Source organism: Helianthus annuus, chromosome 5 (assembly GCF_002127325.2).
Source record: "Helianthus annuus cultivar XRQ/B chromosome 5, HanXRQr2.0-SUNRISE, whole genome shotgun sequence".
NCBI classification, from domain to species: domain Eukaryota; kingdom Viridiplantae; phylum Streptophyta; class Magnoliopsida; order Asterales; family Asteraceae; genus Helianthus; species Helianthus annuus.
This window is the reverse complement of record NC_035437.2, coordinates 146,998,116-147,016,088: the sequence shown is the minus strand read 5'-3', so window position 1 is coordinate 147,016,088 and position 17,973 is coordinate 146,998,116. Positions and strand designations below refer to the sequence as shown.

The window sequence follows — 17,973 nt, the reverse complement described above, 5'->3', positions numbered from 1 at the left end:
AATTCTACCCATGATATCTCGATTGCCAACGACACCAAGAACGTATGGTTTCAAAGAAGAATAATTGTAAACATCAACAATTTACAAACAAATAATAACACACCATGATAAACAAAACATAAGTTTAATTCATCATTCTAGAAATATAAAACAAACACAATAGTTTTCACAAACCTTCCACCTAAGATGACCATAAAGTGTTTAGCCACACATGGCTTGAAGCAACATCATAATGCAAATAAAGTTAATCTTGTTCAATACATTCACAAGCAACAAAACTAGATGAAAGATAGATGATAAGATATGTTCTTCACTCCCAAGAGCCTCTAATATACTCCCAATCTCGTTCTCCTCAAGTAGTAACCGAAAAACAATCATAAGTCTCCATAAAACCCCATCAAATGACTAATAAATGTGCAAGTTACAAAACAAGATCAGTCGGAGGCGTAACCTACGGCCCCCAGCCGTAGGTTACGGCTGTCAGCAGCTCCAAGGTCAACATAGGGTGCCGTAACCTACGACCCCCAGCCGTAGGTTACGGCTCTGAGTGGTTCTTTACGACAAGCCTCTCCTGTTTTAGGCAGAACTTTTGATGCAAAGGTTGGGGCCGTAACCTACGGACCTCAGCCGTAGGTTACGGCGCTGAGTGTACTTGTCTTCCTATTTCTTCACTACAGCTTGATTTCTTCACCTCTTAACGGTGCCATCTTCCCACATCCATTCAAATATCACAAGTCCCGCATCTTAAGCACTTTAGCACCTGCATAATCAAACATAGAGTGGTTACCATGTTCAAGCAATTAACTGAATAAAGCATGGAATGTGCGTACATTTAGACCTTTTAAGGGTTGTCCTACGGACCACCCGTCAGTCGTTCAACATCTTCACGTGAAGAAGAGCCTGGAAAGGGCAATGTCTTTCCGTTAATCACTGATGAGGGAATTCTTGAATATGCGCACAGATACAAAAAACAAATTCCAAAAGTGTTACACCCCTACTGTTCAAGAATAAAAGATGTCAGGCCGGATGGACATTGTGGGTTTCGGGCGGCGGCTGTGGGTTTAGGGTTGGAATAAGTTTACTTTGGGTATATTCGAAACCAACTAGTTGAAGAGCTGATGGGTCCGAACAAAGAAGTGTGGAAGTACATCTTCGATAGTGAATTACCAGGGGACTACGACCAACAAGTACAGAGAATAGATTTTACCGGGGTTGCAATGGCACCCAGGGAACATTGAATGGAGTTGCCTCAAGCAACACTCCTTCTTGCCAATAGGTTTGGTATGATTGTTCACATATTAGACATCCAAGGTCGTTCTACTGTATTTCCCTTATATAATCCAGAGTACGCACGTGACCCCCATCAGTTCGTTTCACTGTTATTTGTTAATCATAGTCATTTCATCCACGTCAGACTTGAAGGGGACTATCCAATGCCGCCACCGAACCTTACGTGGAGTAGACGCGCACGCCAAGAAGCTTTACGTTGGACGGAAAACTACACGGAACGGATAGCATGGTATGATATGCTAATGAAGCCTAACATTGACCCTGCATTGCTTATTATTGATTGATTTGTAATTTTAAAGAATAATTTATTTGTATAATGTATTCCATTTGTTTATTGCCAAATCAATGCATTATATTGATTAATTTGTAATACGAAAATACGGTAAAATATTCAAAAATGCGCTAAAAAAGTCAAAATACGTTAAAGTACAATTAAATACGCTAAAATATGCTAAAATACGCTTAAATACGCTAACATGCGCTAAAATACGCTAAAATACGCTAAAAATACGGTAAAATACGTCAAAATACAATTAAATACGCTAACATGCGCTAAAATACCTTAAAATGCCCTAAGATAAATGAAAATGTGTTAAAATACCTTAAAATACGATATAATGCTCTAAAGTACGCTAAAATGTTCGAAAATACGGTAAAATACGTCAAAATACAATTAAATACGCTAAAATACGCCGAAATACGCTAAAATGCGCTAAAATACCTTAAAATACCATAAGATACATGAAAATATGTTAAAATACCTTAAAATACGATGTAATGCTCTAAAGTACGCTAAAATGTTCGAAAATACAGTAGAATACATCAAAATACAATTAAATACGCTAAAATATGCTGAAATACGCTAACATGCGCTAAAAATACGCTAAAATATGCTAAAAATACGCTAAAATATGTCAAAATACAATTAAATAAGCTAAAATACGCCGAAATACGCTAAAATGCGCTAAAATACCTTAGAATGCCCTAAGATACATGAAAATATGTTAAAATACCTTAAAATATGATATAATGCTCTAAAGTACGCTAAAATGTTCGAAAATACGGTAAAATACGTCAAAATACAATTAAATACGCTAAAATACGCCGAAATACGCTAAAATGTCGTATATATATATATATAGTCTTTTTTTATTTTTTAGTCGAAACGTCCGTATCGTGCGTAGGTCCGTAACGAGCGTCGAAACCTAATACGTCGTAGATAGATAATAATTATAATATACCGTTCGGGTCGTCTGTAACGCGATTAGGTCCATTTCGAGCGTTGAAATCTAAGACGTCGTAAATATGTAGTTTTTTTATTTTTTAGTCGAAACGTCCGTATCGCGCGTAGGTCCGTAATGAGCGTCGAAACCTAATACGTCGTAGATAGATAATAGTTATAATATACCATTCGGGTCGTCCGTAACGCGATTAGGTCCATTTCGAGCGTCGAAACCTAAGATGTCGTATATATATAGTTTTTTTTTTATTTTTTAATCGAAACGTCCGTATCGCGCGTAGGTCCGTAACGAGCGTCGAAACCTAATACGTCGTAGATAGATAATAATTATAATATACCATTCGGGTCTCCGTAACGCGATTAGGTCCATTTCGAGCGTCGAAACCTAAGACGTCGTAAATATATGGTTTTTTTTATTTTTTAGTCGAAACGTCTGTATCGCACGTAGGTCTGTAACGAGCGTCGAAACCTAATACGTCGTAGATAGATAATAATTATAATATACCGTTCGGGTCGTCCGTAATGCGATTAGGTCCATTTCGAGCGTCGAAACCTAAGACGTCGTAAATATGTAGTTTTTTTAGTCGAAACATCCGTATCGCGCGTCGGTCCGTAACGAGCGTCGAAAGCTAATACGTCGTAGATAGATAATAATTATAATATACCGTTCGGTTGTCCGTAACGCGATTAGGTCCATTTCGAGCGTCGAAACCTAAGACGTCGTAAATATATAGTTTTTTTTTTATTTTTTAGTCGAAACGTCCGTATCGCGCGTAGGTCCGTAACGAGCGTCGAAACCTAATACGCCGTAGATAGATAATAGTTATAATATACCGTTCGGGTCATCCGTAACGCGACTAGGTCCATTTCGAGCGTTGAAACCTAAGACGTCGTAAATATATAGTTTTTTTAGTCGAAACGTCTGTATCACTTGTAGGTCCGTAACGAGCCTCGAAATCTAATACGTCGTAGATAGATAATAGTTATAATATATAGTCGGGGTCGTCCGGGGAGGTGGCGGTGTTATATATTTTTTTTAAATTAAATAAAAATTGTTATATTTTGAAAAAAAAAAATTGATTAAAATTGTTTAATCATGCAGATATGGAAGTCGCTATGGGTAGAGGGAGGGGCCGGGGAGGTGGCGGTGGAGGTGGCGGTGGCGGTCGAGGTGGCGGTGGCGGTGGAGGTGGACGTGGCCGCGCACATGGAGCAGCAGGGGCGTTGATCGCGGTGGCGGTGCCTGGTGGGCGTGGCCGTGGACGCGGACGTGGGTGCAGGCGTGGCGCTGACCCTGGAGAGGATCCCTTGTTGGAGAATGATTATCTGAGGTTCGAGGAGGGGAGCGAGGCTTATCACAGATGTTAAAAGTTTCGTGGTATGCAGATCGGCGACCACTGTGCCCTCGATTAGGATGCTCTAGAAGAGGTCGCGGAGGCAGCGAGAGCCCGAGAGTACATCGGAGACGATACTCCATGGTCGAGGTATACTATTTGTTACTGTTTTTTCTTTGTTTTGTATACGACATGCATACTAACCACACTGTGTGACAAGTTGTTTGATATGGCATACACGCCGTCTTACAGGGTCATGGCGTGCGAGTTTTTGTCGAGTTTCGGCTTCGCTCCCAGGCCTGCAGACCGTCCGGAGGAGGACCCGTGGATAGAGGTTAGCTTTCGTCTAGCGGGGCAATGGTATTTGATGTCACTCAGACGGTTTGCCGAGCACTCCGGCCTTTACAGGGTGGAGGAGTTAGACACTCCCATCTACACCGACGACATATGGATGGCCCCCCGTACGACTCTGATGCGGTTCTGGCAGGTGATCAGCATGCATCGCTTCGGCACGTCGTCGAAGCAGAGGGCTTCCTATATCACCGATCCCCTTTACCGCCACCTGCACAAGCTTATTGCCACATCTATAGCACCACGCGAGCAGAGTCGCGAGTGGTGCACTCAGGGGGATTTCTTTTACCTGTACTGCCTTATATGGGGGGAGAGGTGCGCCCTCCATCGCTGCCTAGCCCAGTGGTTCGCGATGACGTTCCACAGGTAGGACAGGTCTGTGCTGTACCGGGGGGGGGGGCGTGCATCACACGTATCGTCGTCTCCTTGGGCCTTGTTCCCCAACAGGACTAGTTATTCTCGGATGGGGGCATGGTGGAGCCGAGCTTGTTGACCCGTGCTACCGTGATCGGCATGCACATGACGCATGACTTCTCGGGCCTCGGTCTGCGACTTATAGGAGGGAACGGGCAGGTCTTCGACCCCGTCGCTCTCCCAGACGTGCTGCCGGAGTTGCTTCCGGAGCCGGCACAGGGTGAGGGTTAGCCGGCAGATGGTGATGCCGCAGAGGGCGACGGCGGCGATGACTCAGATGACGAGGATGGTGACCACGTTGAGCCACCACCATCTCCCCCGCTGGCTCCATTTCTGTTAGGTGCTCCGGCACAGCAGGCGCAGCCACATGGGGTGCCTTAGTACCCTCAGCACGTATTCAACGACGAGCTAGATCCACCTGTGGCACGTGCGTTGGCTGAGTTGGAGGAGCGTATGCAGGCGCGGATGGAGGCCACTCACGGCCGTATGGAACGTCTTCTCATGGAGGCGATCTAGGCACTGCGGGGGGCGGGGCCCTCAGGCACCACTGAGGGGGCGGGGACCTCAGGCACTGCGGGGGCGGGGCCCTCAGGCATCACTCAGGATCCATAGCTTTAGGATCGTTGTACTTTTGTTGTTTTTTGACGGTTTATGTATTTTGAACAATTGCCTGTGTATGTACAAACTTATTATGTAATTAAATTTGCAGTTTCAGTTTATTTGTATTTGTGATTGTTTATTTTAACTGTTTAGATTGATATGCTTGGTTACATACAATCGATAATACAATATTAAGTTAAAAATGTGATACGGTACGACATAAAAATATTACGATGCTTAACGATATAAAAATAATAAAGATTTTAAAACTTATTAAAATAAAAATAACTAATAATAAACACTAATAACAAACCCAAAACACCAAAATCCCAACACAACACACAAAAAATAAACTTAAAAAATTCAGGGTGTCAATACGCATCGTATAGGCCTATACGATGCGTATGATGCCAGCTGCCAGACAACACCTGCACCTGTCAGTCTGCAATGTCTTTTAACTTTTTCAATACGCATCGTATAGCTCTATACGATGCGTATTGAAAATCCAGGGTGTGCAAATAGATAATGAGGTGTGGGAATAGAATTCCCCTTTTCTAATAGCATTGTAGAGAGATAGGGGGAGAGAGATTAAGGCAGATGGTACTTCTTGCGAATCTAGACATGATGTAGTTACTGATGTAGTTGGTAAGGGATGTCAGCACGGGTGCGTACCTGTTTGGTTTCCGATGTGATTGATCCTACAGTTTCCTTGCTTTTTAGAATGAAAAATGGAGAAGATGAAGTGGGTAAAAAGAAAGATTGTAAAGGTAGAGATATTAACAAAGGATATAAACGCCACCAGAGAGACCAGGATCAAATTGTTGCAACGGCTAAGGCAAGGCTAGGTATTCGTGGTTCTAGTTATGCATCCGGTAGATCGTTGCCAGATATTGAGGTAATATATATAAGAGTAAATTACAAGTTTTGTCCTTTATGTTTACACTCTTTTGCAGGTGGTGTCCTTTAGTGCAACAGTTGACAAGTTCTGTATTTAAAGTTCTAAAATCTTGCACGTTATATCATTTAGGCCAAACCCAGTTAGATTTTTTGTTTAAGTATGATCATATGTCGGCATTGTTATCATTTCACCTTTTCAGAGACTATTTTATAAATAAATTTTATTTAGCTACACCATACCACCACCACCATCTGATTACACCCACCTGCCACCGAATTCCACCTCAATCATCCACCCTCCACCACCAAAAACCCTAACCCGGTTACCCATATGTGAAACCCTAACTTCCATATTCTGTCGCCACACCATCACCACCTACTTCCCCTGAACCAAACCTTAACCCAACCTTCACTGTAACCCTGTTTAACTATCACTCCACCTTTGCACCATCGATTACCCATCATCTCTAGTGTGAAGTTTTAGAGAGAGAAGAGGATGAGTTTTAGAAAGAGAGGAGAGACATATGGATGGTTTCAGTTACCATGACTCACAACCCGAGTGCCCGCTGAAGCCACCTGTTGTTGCCGAGACAGTGGATGCCAAAGCCATTGTCAGGATCGAACCTCCTGTTCATGAAGAAAAACCCATTGATGGCTCCAAAGCTTTTACCATGGTCGAAAGTAATTTAATCCATTGAAATTTGGGAATATTATTGTCCTTTGATAAACTGATAGAACCAGAATAAGGGTGAAGGAAGTGGGTTCGATAAAGTGGTCGGCACCGAATCCCACTCCACCGCCAACCTTGGTACAAAGCAAATGTTACCGAAATGGGGGGCATTTTCGGTGAAGCTTTACCGATTGGGGGAGAGGGAGGGAAGGAGGGAGAGAGATGGGTGTGTGGTGGGGTCTATTCCTTCTCAACCAATCATATAATTTTTTTTTTTGAAATAGTTTACCTAAACCCTATTAGGTAAACCACCGCCAACGTTGTTGAACATTAGGTAAACAATTTAAGTGAATTGACATGGCACTGTCTGATTGGGTGAGTGAATAGTTTACCTATTCCAAATAGGTAACCAATTCCCACCCTAAGCTTTTGAGGAGAAATGTGTAAAGGGATCTATCAATAGAGGTAGTCTAGGCTAATTAAATTCTAGTCAAAGATGATTTGAATTTTCAAATTTTTTGAGAAATAAAGAAGATGATTTGAAATTTGAGAATATCATATCATTTATTGTTCAGAAGACGGGGGTGTGGGAAAGGCTGAGGAGTGGTTGGATTTTTAAGGTGGTGGTGGTGATAAGGCGGTGGGACGTCGTAAGCCGCCATAAAGAGTGGTGGCCAACTTCTAGTTAGAGAGAGAAATGAGAGAGGGGGGTTTCAAATGAGAGAGAGAAGAGAAGAAAGAGAGTTTTTTTTTAAGTTTGTTATAAAATAGTTCATAAATATATATATATATATATATTTTACATAATAGTCTCTAAAAATGTGAAATGACAAGAATGTCCTTATGTGCAAGGCACATGACCATATTTAACCAAGAAATCTAACTGGATTTTGCCTAAAGGATAGAACAGACAAGATTTTGGAACTTTAATAACAAAACTTGTCAATTTTTACGCTAAACGACACCGCCTGCAAAAGGGTGTAAATATAAAGGACAAAACTTATAATTTACTTTATATATAATTTTCTAACTTTTTTTAAAAGAATATTTACAAAATATGTTTACATCTTTGCAGTCAATCAATCAGTGGATGTGAACTTATATGGTCGTTCGAAGAAAGTTATTCAAATTTGGTTTTGGGTAGGGGATGGTTTTATCGGATTTTACATGTACATCCGATAACCGATGGTTTCGGGTATGTTTGGCAAAAGTAGCTGTTGACTGGTGGCTGATAGCTGGTGGCTGGAAGCTAGTAGCTGTAGCTTTTCAAATATATTTGGTGTTTGTCAGAGTAGCTGGAGCTTTTAATAAAATGTATAAAATGACCAAAATGGACATAACTAAAAAAACATAACTAAGAAGTTCATTATCTTTAGAGGGTAAAATAGTCAATTTTTCCCTAAAAGCTTGTAGCTCATTTTAAACGCTACTAGTAGGAGCGTTCAACCAAAAGCTTCAAGCTCCTAACCTAAAAACTTCAAGCTCCTTCAACCAAACAAGACTTTTTATTGAGTAGAAGCCTTTTCTTAAAAGCTTAAAACTAGATGCTCCTAAAAGCTCCATATCAAACATACCCTTCGTGAAAGTTCGGTAGATTTTTTCGGTGAATGTTATAAAAGATTTCCTAGTCCTACCTGAGACACGTAGTGACAAAGTAAGTGATATGAGAAATACCCCAAGTCAAGTTATTTAGTGGCCTAGGAAATCTATAAAGTTATATTTTAAAGAGTTAAGATCCGGTACAAACTATGCTAAGATCATTCGTAGTGAACAAAAATTTGGGCGTTTTTCTACAAAATAACGCCCCTATGACCGCCCCCCTGGGCGTTGAGCCAAATTTGGTCTACAATGCTCTTTAATCCACGCCCAACGTCCAATTCTTTGACCAATCACATGCATTCTTGTTTTGCTTGCCCCCATTGCCGACTACACCCATTTTAGAAAAACGCTTCATAATGCCCCATTACCACATGGCACAAAACACCCAATGGTAAGGACATTACCACTACACATGGTCTAATTTTAAAAACTGTGAGAACGGATCTGGATCATCTAAATATTTAATCAGTGGATGTTATTGATTCACATACTTGTGGTAATTAATAGTTTTTAAGGGTATTTTAGTAATTATGTTAATTTAATTAAATAAAAAGATTAAAACTAAAATTATGTTATGCTAACATTTTCAACTAGTTCCACCAATATCTTTAAATATAAAATAACTTTTATATACTTTATTATTTTTCTAAAAAAATACACCATAAAACTAAGCATTTTTTTATCTTTAATATGAGTATAATATTACTATATTTTTTTAAATGACATTTTTAAAAGGAACTGAAGTAGCACTTAAATCTATTTGTGTTGGTTTTGATAGTGCTGGTTATGTCAGTGCTACTTTCAAACTTGTTTTGTGCTGATTTTACCTGTACTAATTTTGAAACTATATGTTTTGGTTTCAATATTGTTTGTGTTAATTTCGAACATGTTTGTGTTGGTTCGGTTTATTCTAATCGACACATTAATATAATCTAGTTGATCATGTTTGTTAACATAAACTATAAATATACATATATAATCAACACATCAATTTAAAAAAAAAACAAATATATTTTCATAATTAGAACGGTTATGTATATATAATCAGCAAGAGTTTGTATTTGATCTCATACCATAGTTTAAATACACCCTATTCTAGTTAATAGTTACATCATACTTTATCATATTATATTATATTAATTAATTCACTAATAAAAAGTGTTGCCACATCAGCGCGAACTCAGCATATCTCCATTAACTAAATTTCTTGTTTACCAATGGGGTGGTGGTCTATTGGCAAAGACAAAGCCTTTAAACATTTTGGGAGGGGGGGTCTTGGGTTCAAGTCTATAGACAACAGGAATTAAAAAGAAATTTGTCGTTCAAAAAAAACTAGGTGTTGTCAATTAACTAAACCTCTATCGTTTAACAATCATTATTCAATAATTTTTTATTTAATTAAATATTTAAAATAAAATAAAATAGAATAACATAACAAACTACAAAACAAACAAATTACTTGTCGTCTTCCTTTTCATTGTCTAGATACGGACGATTAACCATAAATGATTAGTCAGATCCGCACGTAGAGCGTCATGTGTTTCGCGACGACGTAACTTCGTAAAGATAGCTAAGCGTTATTCCGAGTTCAAAGTGGACTCCGGTAACTCCATGTCATAGGGATAATAATATTAACAAATCGCCTTTCCCGAATCTTCTAAAATCAAGTTATGCAAAATAATGCAAATGTACATAACATTCTTTAACCTATGTGTGCCCCATATTCTAGCAAGTTGAGCAATTATACCTCATATTTTCTTGAAAACACCGAAGGTACGTTCAATATCTTTTCTTGCAGGTCCCTATTTTTTGGTGAAGTATGCTCGTTTGTCGTCTAGTTGACTAGAGTATGCTTTTACAAACACAGGCCACTTGGGGTAAATACCGTCTGTAAGATAATACTTATACTCATATTCCACGTCATCCGCATAGAATGAAGTCCCGGTTGTAACGCCGTTTACAACGTCGTCAAATAAAGGTGATTGTTCAATCACACTGATATTATTAAGTGCCCCGGCCAAACCAAAATATGCTTGCCAAACCCATATATCGTATGACGCTAATGCCTCTAAGATCAAAGTCGGCCCATCATGATCACCACGATGGTGTGTACCACACCAACCAGTTCGGCATGCGACCCAACCCCAATCTGTACACTCAAGGCTACTAAGCATTCCAGGAAAAAGAAAAACCATGCACTTGGAATATCCTTTGTATGTCACTAAAGGTTGGTCGTCTCAAGTAACGCTTGCCATATAACGCCACAACACCAACAATTATAATCGTCTACTCATTCATATATAGGGTATAATAAACAATACTATAGTTTTTAGGTAAAAAATAATATGGAAAGTGTACCTTCACAAAAAGAAAATGTAGACTATCGCGATACACCTTATCCGACATTTTCAAATAGTCGTCCCATGAGTCACTCGCATTGACGTACGCCATTTGTCGTATTATGGAGGTGCATTTTTGTAAGGGAGAAATACCTAGCTTCCGATGTGCATTTTCCCTTTGTTGGAAACTAGGAAGACTACACGCGCTACACTGCGGGGTTTTTGTCAATATTTATTTTGGTTTAGTATAGCAACCAAAAGAAATTTGCGGAAAAGAATATTGACGCATGTTTCACATCGAACGTTTCTTAGGGTTTTTGTTCCTATTGATCATAGTCTCCATACCCTCCAATGTGATGTTGTTTTTGAATCTTTTGCCTTTAATTAAAAAACTTGTCAAATAACAAACCGATCAAGAATTTTCGAGTTGTAGAACACATTAATCAACTTAGATAGGCTCTTACGCTTATACTTCAATCCGAATTTGTTATCTTGATCCATGATTCTAGCTCTTTTTGTTATGAAAGAGGGTTTTCGATAATGGGTTTTAGAGAGGGGGGAAAATGAGAGATTGTAGGGGTGCGTGTTATTTATGATTGTTATTTGATTGATTTAAAACACGTTAAATAACCAAACTACTCCCATCCTATTATAACAATTAATTAATGACACACAACTATTACAAAAATTCCACAAACTTGATCTCAACCATTAACCACACTCATCGGATGCCAAATTGTTTCCTACACTTTGTAGAAAAAACACACTTTGCATAGGAACCCTACTCACCTTTTATATATTTCACTATTTTTTAAATAATCAAACATTTAATTCTTTTTATCATTTAATAATACGAGCACAATACTGTTATATTTTTCTTTTAAAAAACGTTCTTCTATGATTGTTGTTGAATTGTTTACGACAACGTTGCATTAATAACAAATTATATGATACATCTAACTCAACATGTCGTCAAGTACACAATGTTTTAAAATCCAGTTTTTATACCATATCAGATTTGGCTTTGAAACGGTTTAACCGGGTGTACAAGGTGGTTTAACCGGCCAGTTTAAACTGGTTTTTAAAACATTGCATATGCCTCTAGATGCCAGAAATTTGTGTTTTAATCTAAGTTATTTACCACTCCTTTGGCTGGTTTTTGCATCCCGGTGGCATCGAATTTGGAAACACGTTAGTTAATTAAAACTTTCCTTTCAACTCCTTTTCATTTCTCTCCTTAATTCATTTTCTTTTCTTTTGTTTATTAAACCCGAAACACAGCGTTAGTGTAATCTCACCAATGTGGGCCTGATTCTATTTCATGGGCTCTTTTGTTGGTTTGTTCGTGGTTAAAGTCAACGACCCGACCCAACCCAACCCAACCCAACCCAAGTCTACAACCAAGACTCGCCAACTGGGTGTGAACCAGAAAGTTATTTATTTCTAACATATATAACAAAACAAATAAGATTACATAATTTATTTATTATAAATAATTTCTTTATTTATTACAAAACAAACGACTGAGTATTTCTACCTGCTAACAGTTCCATCGAAACGAAAATGCATGTTATTACACAACAGTTCCATCTTTGATCGTTGCGTTCTTGATGATGACTGTTATCCCTGATCTTATATAAAACCCTTCATCCGATCTGTCCGCTTCTTCTACGTTATCTTTGTTTTTAATGATCACATCTTTCCCGATCTTCGCATTCTTATCGATTATGCAGTTCCTAAACACACACGAAAAGATATGATTATGATGGTAAAAACGTCCCAGCGTAGGCGAGGGAAGGAATGCTTACGTTATTTTGGTGTTCGGTCCGACACCGATCGGGACTCGACCGGTTGCCACTAGAGCCGCGATTTCTGAATCAGTTTGGTAGTAGTCTGCACCCATCATCATGGTATCCTGGCATGGGTAAATATGTCATTTAACAATGTCGTAAAGGGTAAATATGTAATTCATCATGAGGGTAGAAATGTCATTTAACAATGTAGAAAAGGGCAAATATGTGATTTATCATGAGGCTAGAAATATCATAATGTCAAAAAGGGTAAATATGTAATATTGTCATGAGGGTTAATTTGTCATTAAACAATGTCAAATAGGGTAAATATGTAATTTAACAATGTTGAAAAACATAAATATGTAACTTATCATGAGGTTAAATATGTCATTTAACAATGTCAAAAAGGGTAAATATGTCATTAAACAATGTCAAATAGGGTAAATATGTAATTTATCATGAGGGTAAATATGTCATTTAACAATGTAAATAAGTAATTTATCATGAGAGTAAAAATGTCACCTTTAGCTCCACGCCTTGATCCAAACGAGAACGTATACCGACCACAGAGTGTTCGACACTACACTCTCGCAAGAAGCATCCATGAGAGATTATTGCATCGATAATCTGAAGAAGTTTAGTTAAAAAAAGGTGAAATGTAAAGATAATTAAAACCCGGAACAGATTAAAGGTTACTAGTTGAGGCAACAATTTCGACCCGTTTACTTATATGGGTCAAGAAGTTAAAAAGGATATTTAGCTTTAAAGGAAATGGGTCAAAGGGTTTGAAAAACGCTTGATTATATTCAGAAAATGATAACTACTCGGATTATATATAATTGTAATCATATTTAATGTTTTTGGTCAACGAGTAGCATACCCTGCATCTTTCGACTTTTGTAGGAGGCAAGAATCGTGGAGATGTGAAGAACGGGGTCTTTGGATCGTTGAAGTCAAACTTTGGAGGCTGTTCATGTGACAAGGGTAAATACGTCATTTCCAATTCAACGATTTCAAGAAACCGTGGTTGGATATGGTTCGACTGACCTGTTCAGTAAGCGCTAAGTTGGCATCGAAGAAAGACTTTATCGTACCGATGTCCTCCCAATAATCTTTGAACAGATACGCCTGATAACGAAACAAAGATCCCAAATAATATCATCGTAACTTTGACCAAAATAAGTCAAAAGTAGAAGGTTAAAGTCTCACTTGAACATTGTGTTCTGCAACAGCATAAGGAATGATTTCAGACCCGAAGTCGTTGCATGAAGGGTACTTCCATTTTAAAAGTTCTAGCAAAACGTCGGTTTTGAATACATAAACGCCCATCGATGCAATGTACGGGTTTTGTAAGGCTTCATAGTCAGATAACCCGAGAAGAGTGGTGTCAACTTGCTGAAAATGACACATTAAAAAGTTAAGTGTATAACAAATAAAAAAGAAAAGTGGTGGCGTGACCAATGAAAAAGTCAAAAGGTGCCGCTTTTTCATGATCCAAAGTCAAACCTCATGGCGGGTTTGACTTTAGCAAATTACCAAATGGGTCTCTTTGAATTTTTAAGAATTTTGAGAGATCTGTTTTATGAGTATTCACCATCGATTTTAGCAAGTTGCCCTTTGGTTTCTCAGCGAAATGGACAATTCGTCCGGTTTCATCAATCTTCATTAGCCCATAGTCCGATGCTCGGCTACAAAGCAAAAAACAAGTGAAATTAGCCAATGAGTAGGTCGGCTGGTTGGATAACGGGTCAAAACGGGTTAGGCCAAGTTGACCAGAAAACACTTTTTGTCTAAACTTAGATTGTATTTTATAGATAAATAATGCGTTAAGAGTTAAATGCCATTTTAGTCCCTGTGGTTTGGGCCATTTTGCCAGTTTAGTCCAAAGGTTTCATTTTATTTTTCGTCTGTGGATCCAAAAAAGTTTCATCGTTGCCATTTTAGTCCACTGGGTCAACTTCATCCATTTTTTCTGCCAATGAGAAGGACAATTCGGTCATTTTATATGTAATTCTGTTAACTAGAAGGGCAATTCGGCCATATAAAATGACCGAATTACCCTTCTCGTTAACAGAAAAAATGGATGAAGTTAACCCAATGGACTAAAATGGCAACGGTGAAACCTTTTTGGGCCCACAGGCGAAAAATGAAACATTTGGACTAAACTGGCAAAATGGCCCAAACCACAGGGACTAAAATGGCATTTAACTCATGCGTTAATTAAGATTACAAAAACAATTTTGAAAGTTGTATGGATTAAAAAATAAACTTACAATAATTTTAAATTTGTTTAAACTGTTTGACGTATAATACAACCTAAATCGAACGATTTATATACCTATCATCCATGGGAATGCAAGAAACCGTTATATCAGCATTTGTGTCAACATGTTTCTGGACAAAGTCCATATAGTCCATTCGGTATAAATGGTCTCCTGAAAGAATTAGAATGTTTTCAACATTCTTGTTCTTGGCATCCTGCATTAAATGTATAGAACCACATCAACACAAAAGATTACTATAAACGTAGAATGAAAAACGTTCGACAAGCATATGACAAGTTATTACCTCAAACAACCATATAAACTGGCGAACCGCGTCTGCTGTTCCTTGGAACCACTTCTTTCCTGCTTCTCCCGGTGTTTGAGTGGCAGCCAAAACCTGAATGTCACATGATTATTGAAATCAACAAATTGTGGCCCAAGATTATTAGTAAGATTTCAACAAAGCAAGTTCAAAGTGTTTGATAATTCGATATGTTTAAAGACATATATTAAGATTTTAATATAAGTAATACCTCCACAAATCCATCCCCGAAACTCATGCCGTTTCCGAAGTTATAAGTTTTAGCCAAGTGACGATTGAGCGAAAAAGAATTAAACTGTGTCAAGATAAAGATCTTCCTTATCCCACTGTTAATGCAATTACTCATTGGAACATCAATGAGTCTGTAACATCCACCAATTGGAACCTGCATAATATCCCATTTTTAAAATATAAATCACTACAAAACTTGTGTAAATCATTTCAAATCGAAACTAATTGCCGTGACTTGAAGAATCTAAACAAGAACAAGTAAATTTCATAATTAGCTGATTAAAGATCTAAAGCTAGAAATAGGTAGGTAATTTGACACCAATTAGTACTAATTAATCTAATTTTTATCAATCTCTTCAAATCTGATTATTTTGTCTATAAATGATTAAAACTTGCTATTAATTAAGGGAGTCAACCGGGTTGACGGGTTGGAATCGAGTTGTAAACAGGATAAACGGGTTGGTAGCTTGTAACAAATGGGTTAAGCGGGTCGTAAACAAGTTGAAAAAGTAATGTATATATAACTTTTCTTTTTAAATTGACGGCATGTCTAAATAAACAGGTTAAATAGGTTAACCTGAACGCAACATGTTTATTAAATGGTTAGAAATAACAAACTAAAACTGATTATTTCCTTGTCATTAATTGTCTGTGCTAGTTATCTTCAGTGTTCTTAGAACATGACCGGACCCACCCGGCCGGACCAGGAACCACCACGGGTCCGGTTGAGTATTGTTGAACATCCTCTACTCGCGCAACTTGGTTATGACAGAAACCGACAAACCGGATCAGTGGTTTCACAAGATTTTCAATATTTAATTTTTTCAAATCTTGTTACCGATTCATGATTAATTTACTACTTCTAGACTCCATATATTTTCTGTTTCAATCTCAATATTTTACTAACAATGCAAATTCACACTAAAAAAGACAAAACTAGTGTCATATTATTTTAGATTATAGATACAAAGCATATCACATATATTAATTTGAGTAAACTGCCAAAATAGTACCTGAGGTTTGGTCACACCACTTTAGTCCAAAACTCAAACCTTTTGAATTTGGGTCCCTGGTTTCAATTTTGTTGCCATTTTCATCCAAAATCTGGTCAGGTCAGATTTTTCAGGTAACATCCAGCTTTTTTGTCTTTTTTCTTCCCTTCAAAGTTAATATGGCCGAATTGCCCGTCTATTTAACAGATTACATATAAAATGACCGAATTGCCCTTCTCGTTAACAGAAAAATGGATGAAGTTAACCCAATGGACTAAAATGGCAACGGTGAAACCTTTTTGGACCCAATGGCGAAAATGACCTTTAGACTAAACTGTCAAAATGACCCAAACCAACGGACTAAAATGGCATTTCACTCTAAAATAAAATAAAACTATCAAGTGATGATGACCAGTAAACATAAATGGTAATAAATAATAATAATGGGTTTGAAGATGATCCAAACACCAAAATTTGGAAACATTTGACTTACAGCTGGTTTAGCTCTTTTGTTAGTAAGAGGAAACAGTCGGGTCCCTGCACCTCCACCCAAGATAATGGACGCCACTGTTTTAGGCTCTACTTTTCTCTCATCAAAAAACTGACTCTCAAATCTCTGCACCCAAAAAAAAATATATATATCAACAAACAAAATAACATCAACCTCCAATCTTTAATCTTTGTCAACATGCTGCTTACCAAAATCTCCTCATCAACTGGTGCTTTAACAACAGACCTAACCACTTCAACCTTCTTCAACCTCTTGCTTTCAGTTCTTGAAACTTTACAAAAACTGTTTATTTTCTTTCCCCAGAACCCATTTTCAACAAAATTGGGTCTTTTTTGCACATGCATGTTTGGATTGAAACTAACACAACAAGAATCCATCTTTTTGTCAAAAGACTAAAACCCAATATTCAAAAAGGTCAGTAAAGATGTAAGAAATCGCATTTGACCCAAAGGGTGCACATTTATCAATAACTTTATATATATGTTTTCATATGAGTATTGCGTGAAAACCCAGATGAGGAAACGTGTTTTGGACGATGATTAATTGGAATTGTGATCATTTTTTGAAGAATGTTTTGGGGTTTACGAGGAGGAGGAAGAAGTAGAACAAAATCTTGAGAAAGATTATGCAATAAAAAAGGGTTTGGATCTGATTAAAAGAGTGAATGTTATGGGGTTTGAATGAGCAAGAGTGAGAGCTAGAAACACTCCGGTGAAATGTGTCAGATTTTTAACTCTTCTACGTGAATTAATCTTCTGATTTATGTTCAGATTAATTAGTGAGTACGAATATGGTCCTTTGAACCATGTGGCTGACATTCGTTCGGTCCCTCCCTAACCTTTCAATTTGTACTTATGGTTTTTAAGTTTTTAGTTTAGATGTAAAATCCCGACTAGCTTCTGATCGTTAGTCTTCATCTAGTAATTTTTATCTAATCGACCAATTAATCAGTAGGTGGTCAAATCCAGTCTTAATTGGCCAAAAATCAATGGCAGTCTGGTGATTCTGGCCAGATTCTTAACTAAGACCTGTAAGTTCTGGCAATTAATCTTATTTGCTTGAAAATATAGGTCGAAGAAGATGTTAAAATATGTCTACTTAAAATATACATATAAAAATGTATGGA

At 37.8% G+C, this 17,973-nt stretch overlaps 1 protein-coding gene across 1 annotated transcript; it reads right to left on the bottom strand.

The window, feature by feature from the left end:
- Positions 1–12,155: 12,155 nt before the first annotated feature.
- LOC110941458 (glucose-1-phosphate adenylyltransferase large subunit 1) lies at positions 12,156–17,587 on the bottom strand. The gene is made up of 12 exons (XM_022183095.2): positions 17,036–17,587; positions 16,830–16,952; positions 15,325–15,498; positions 15,096–15,188; positions 14,866–15,005; positions 14,122–14,215; positions 13,737–13,922; positions 13,575–13,655; positions 13,408–13,494; positions 13,050–13,154; positions 12,543–12,649; positions 12,156–12,470 (listed from the first exon to the last, which is right to left on the bottom strand). Exons 1-12 carry the CDS (start codon positions 17,222–17,224, stop codon positions 12,308–12,310), a joined length of 1,542 nt encoding a protein of 513 aa, XP_022038787.1. The 5' UTR covers positions 17,225–17,587; the 3' UTR covers positions 12,156–12,307.
- Positions 17,588–17,973: the final 386 nt, after the last annotated feature.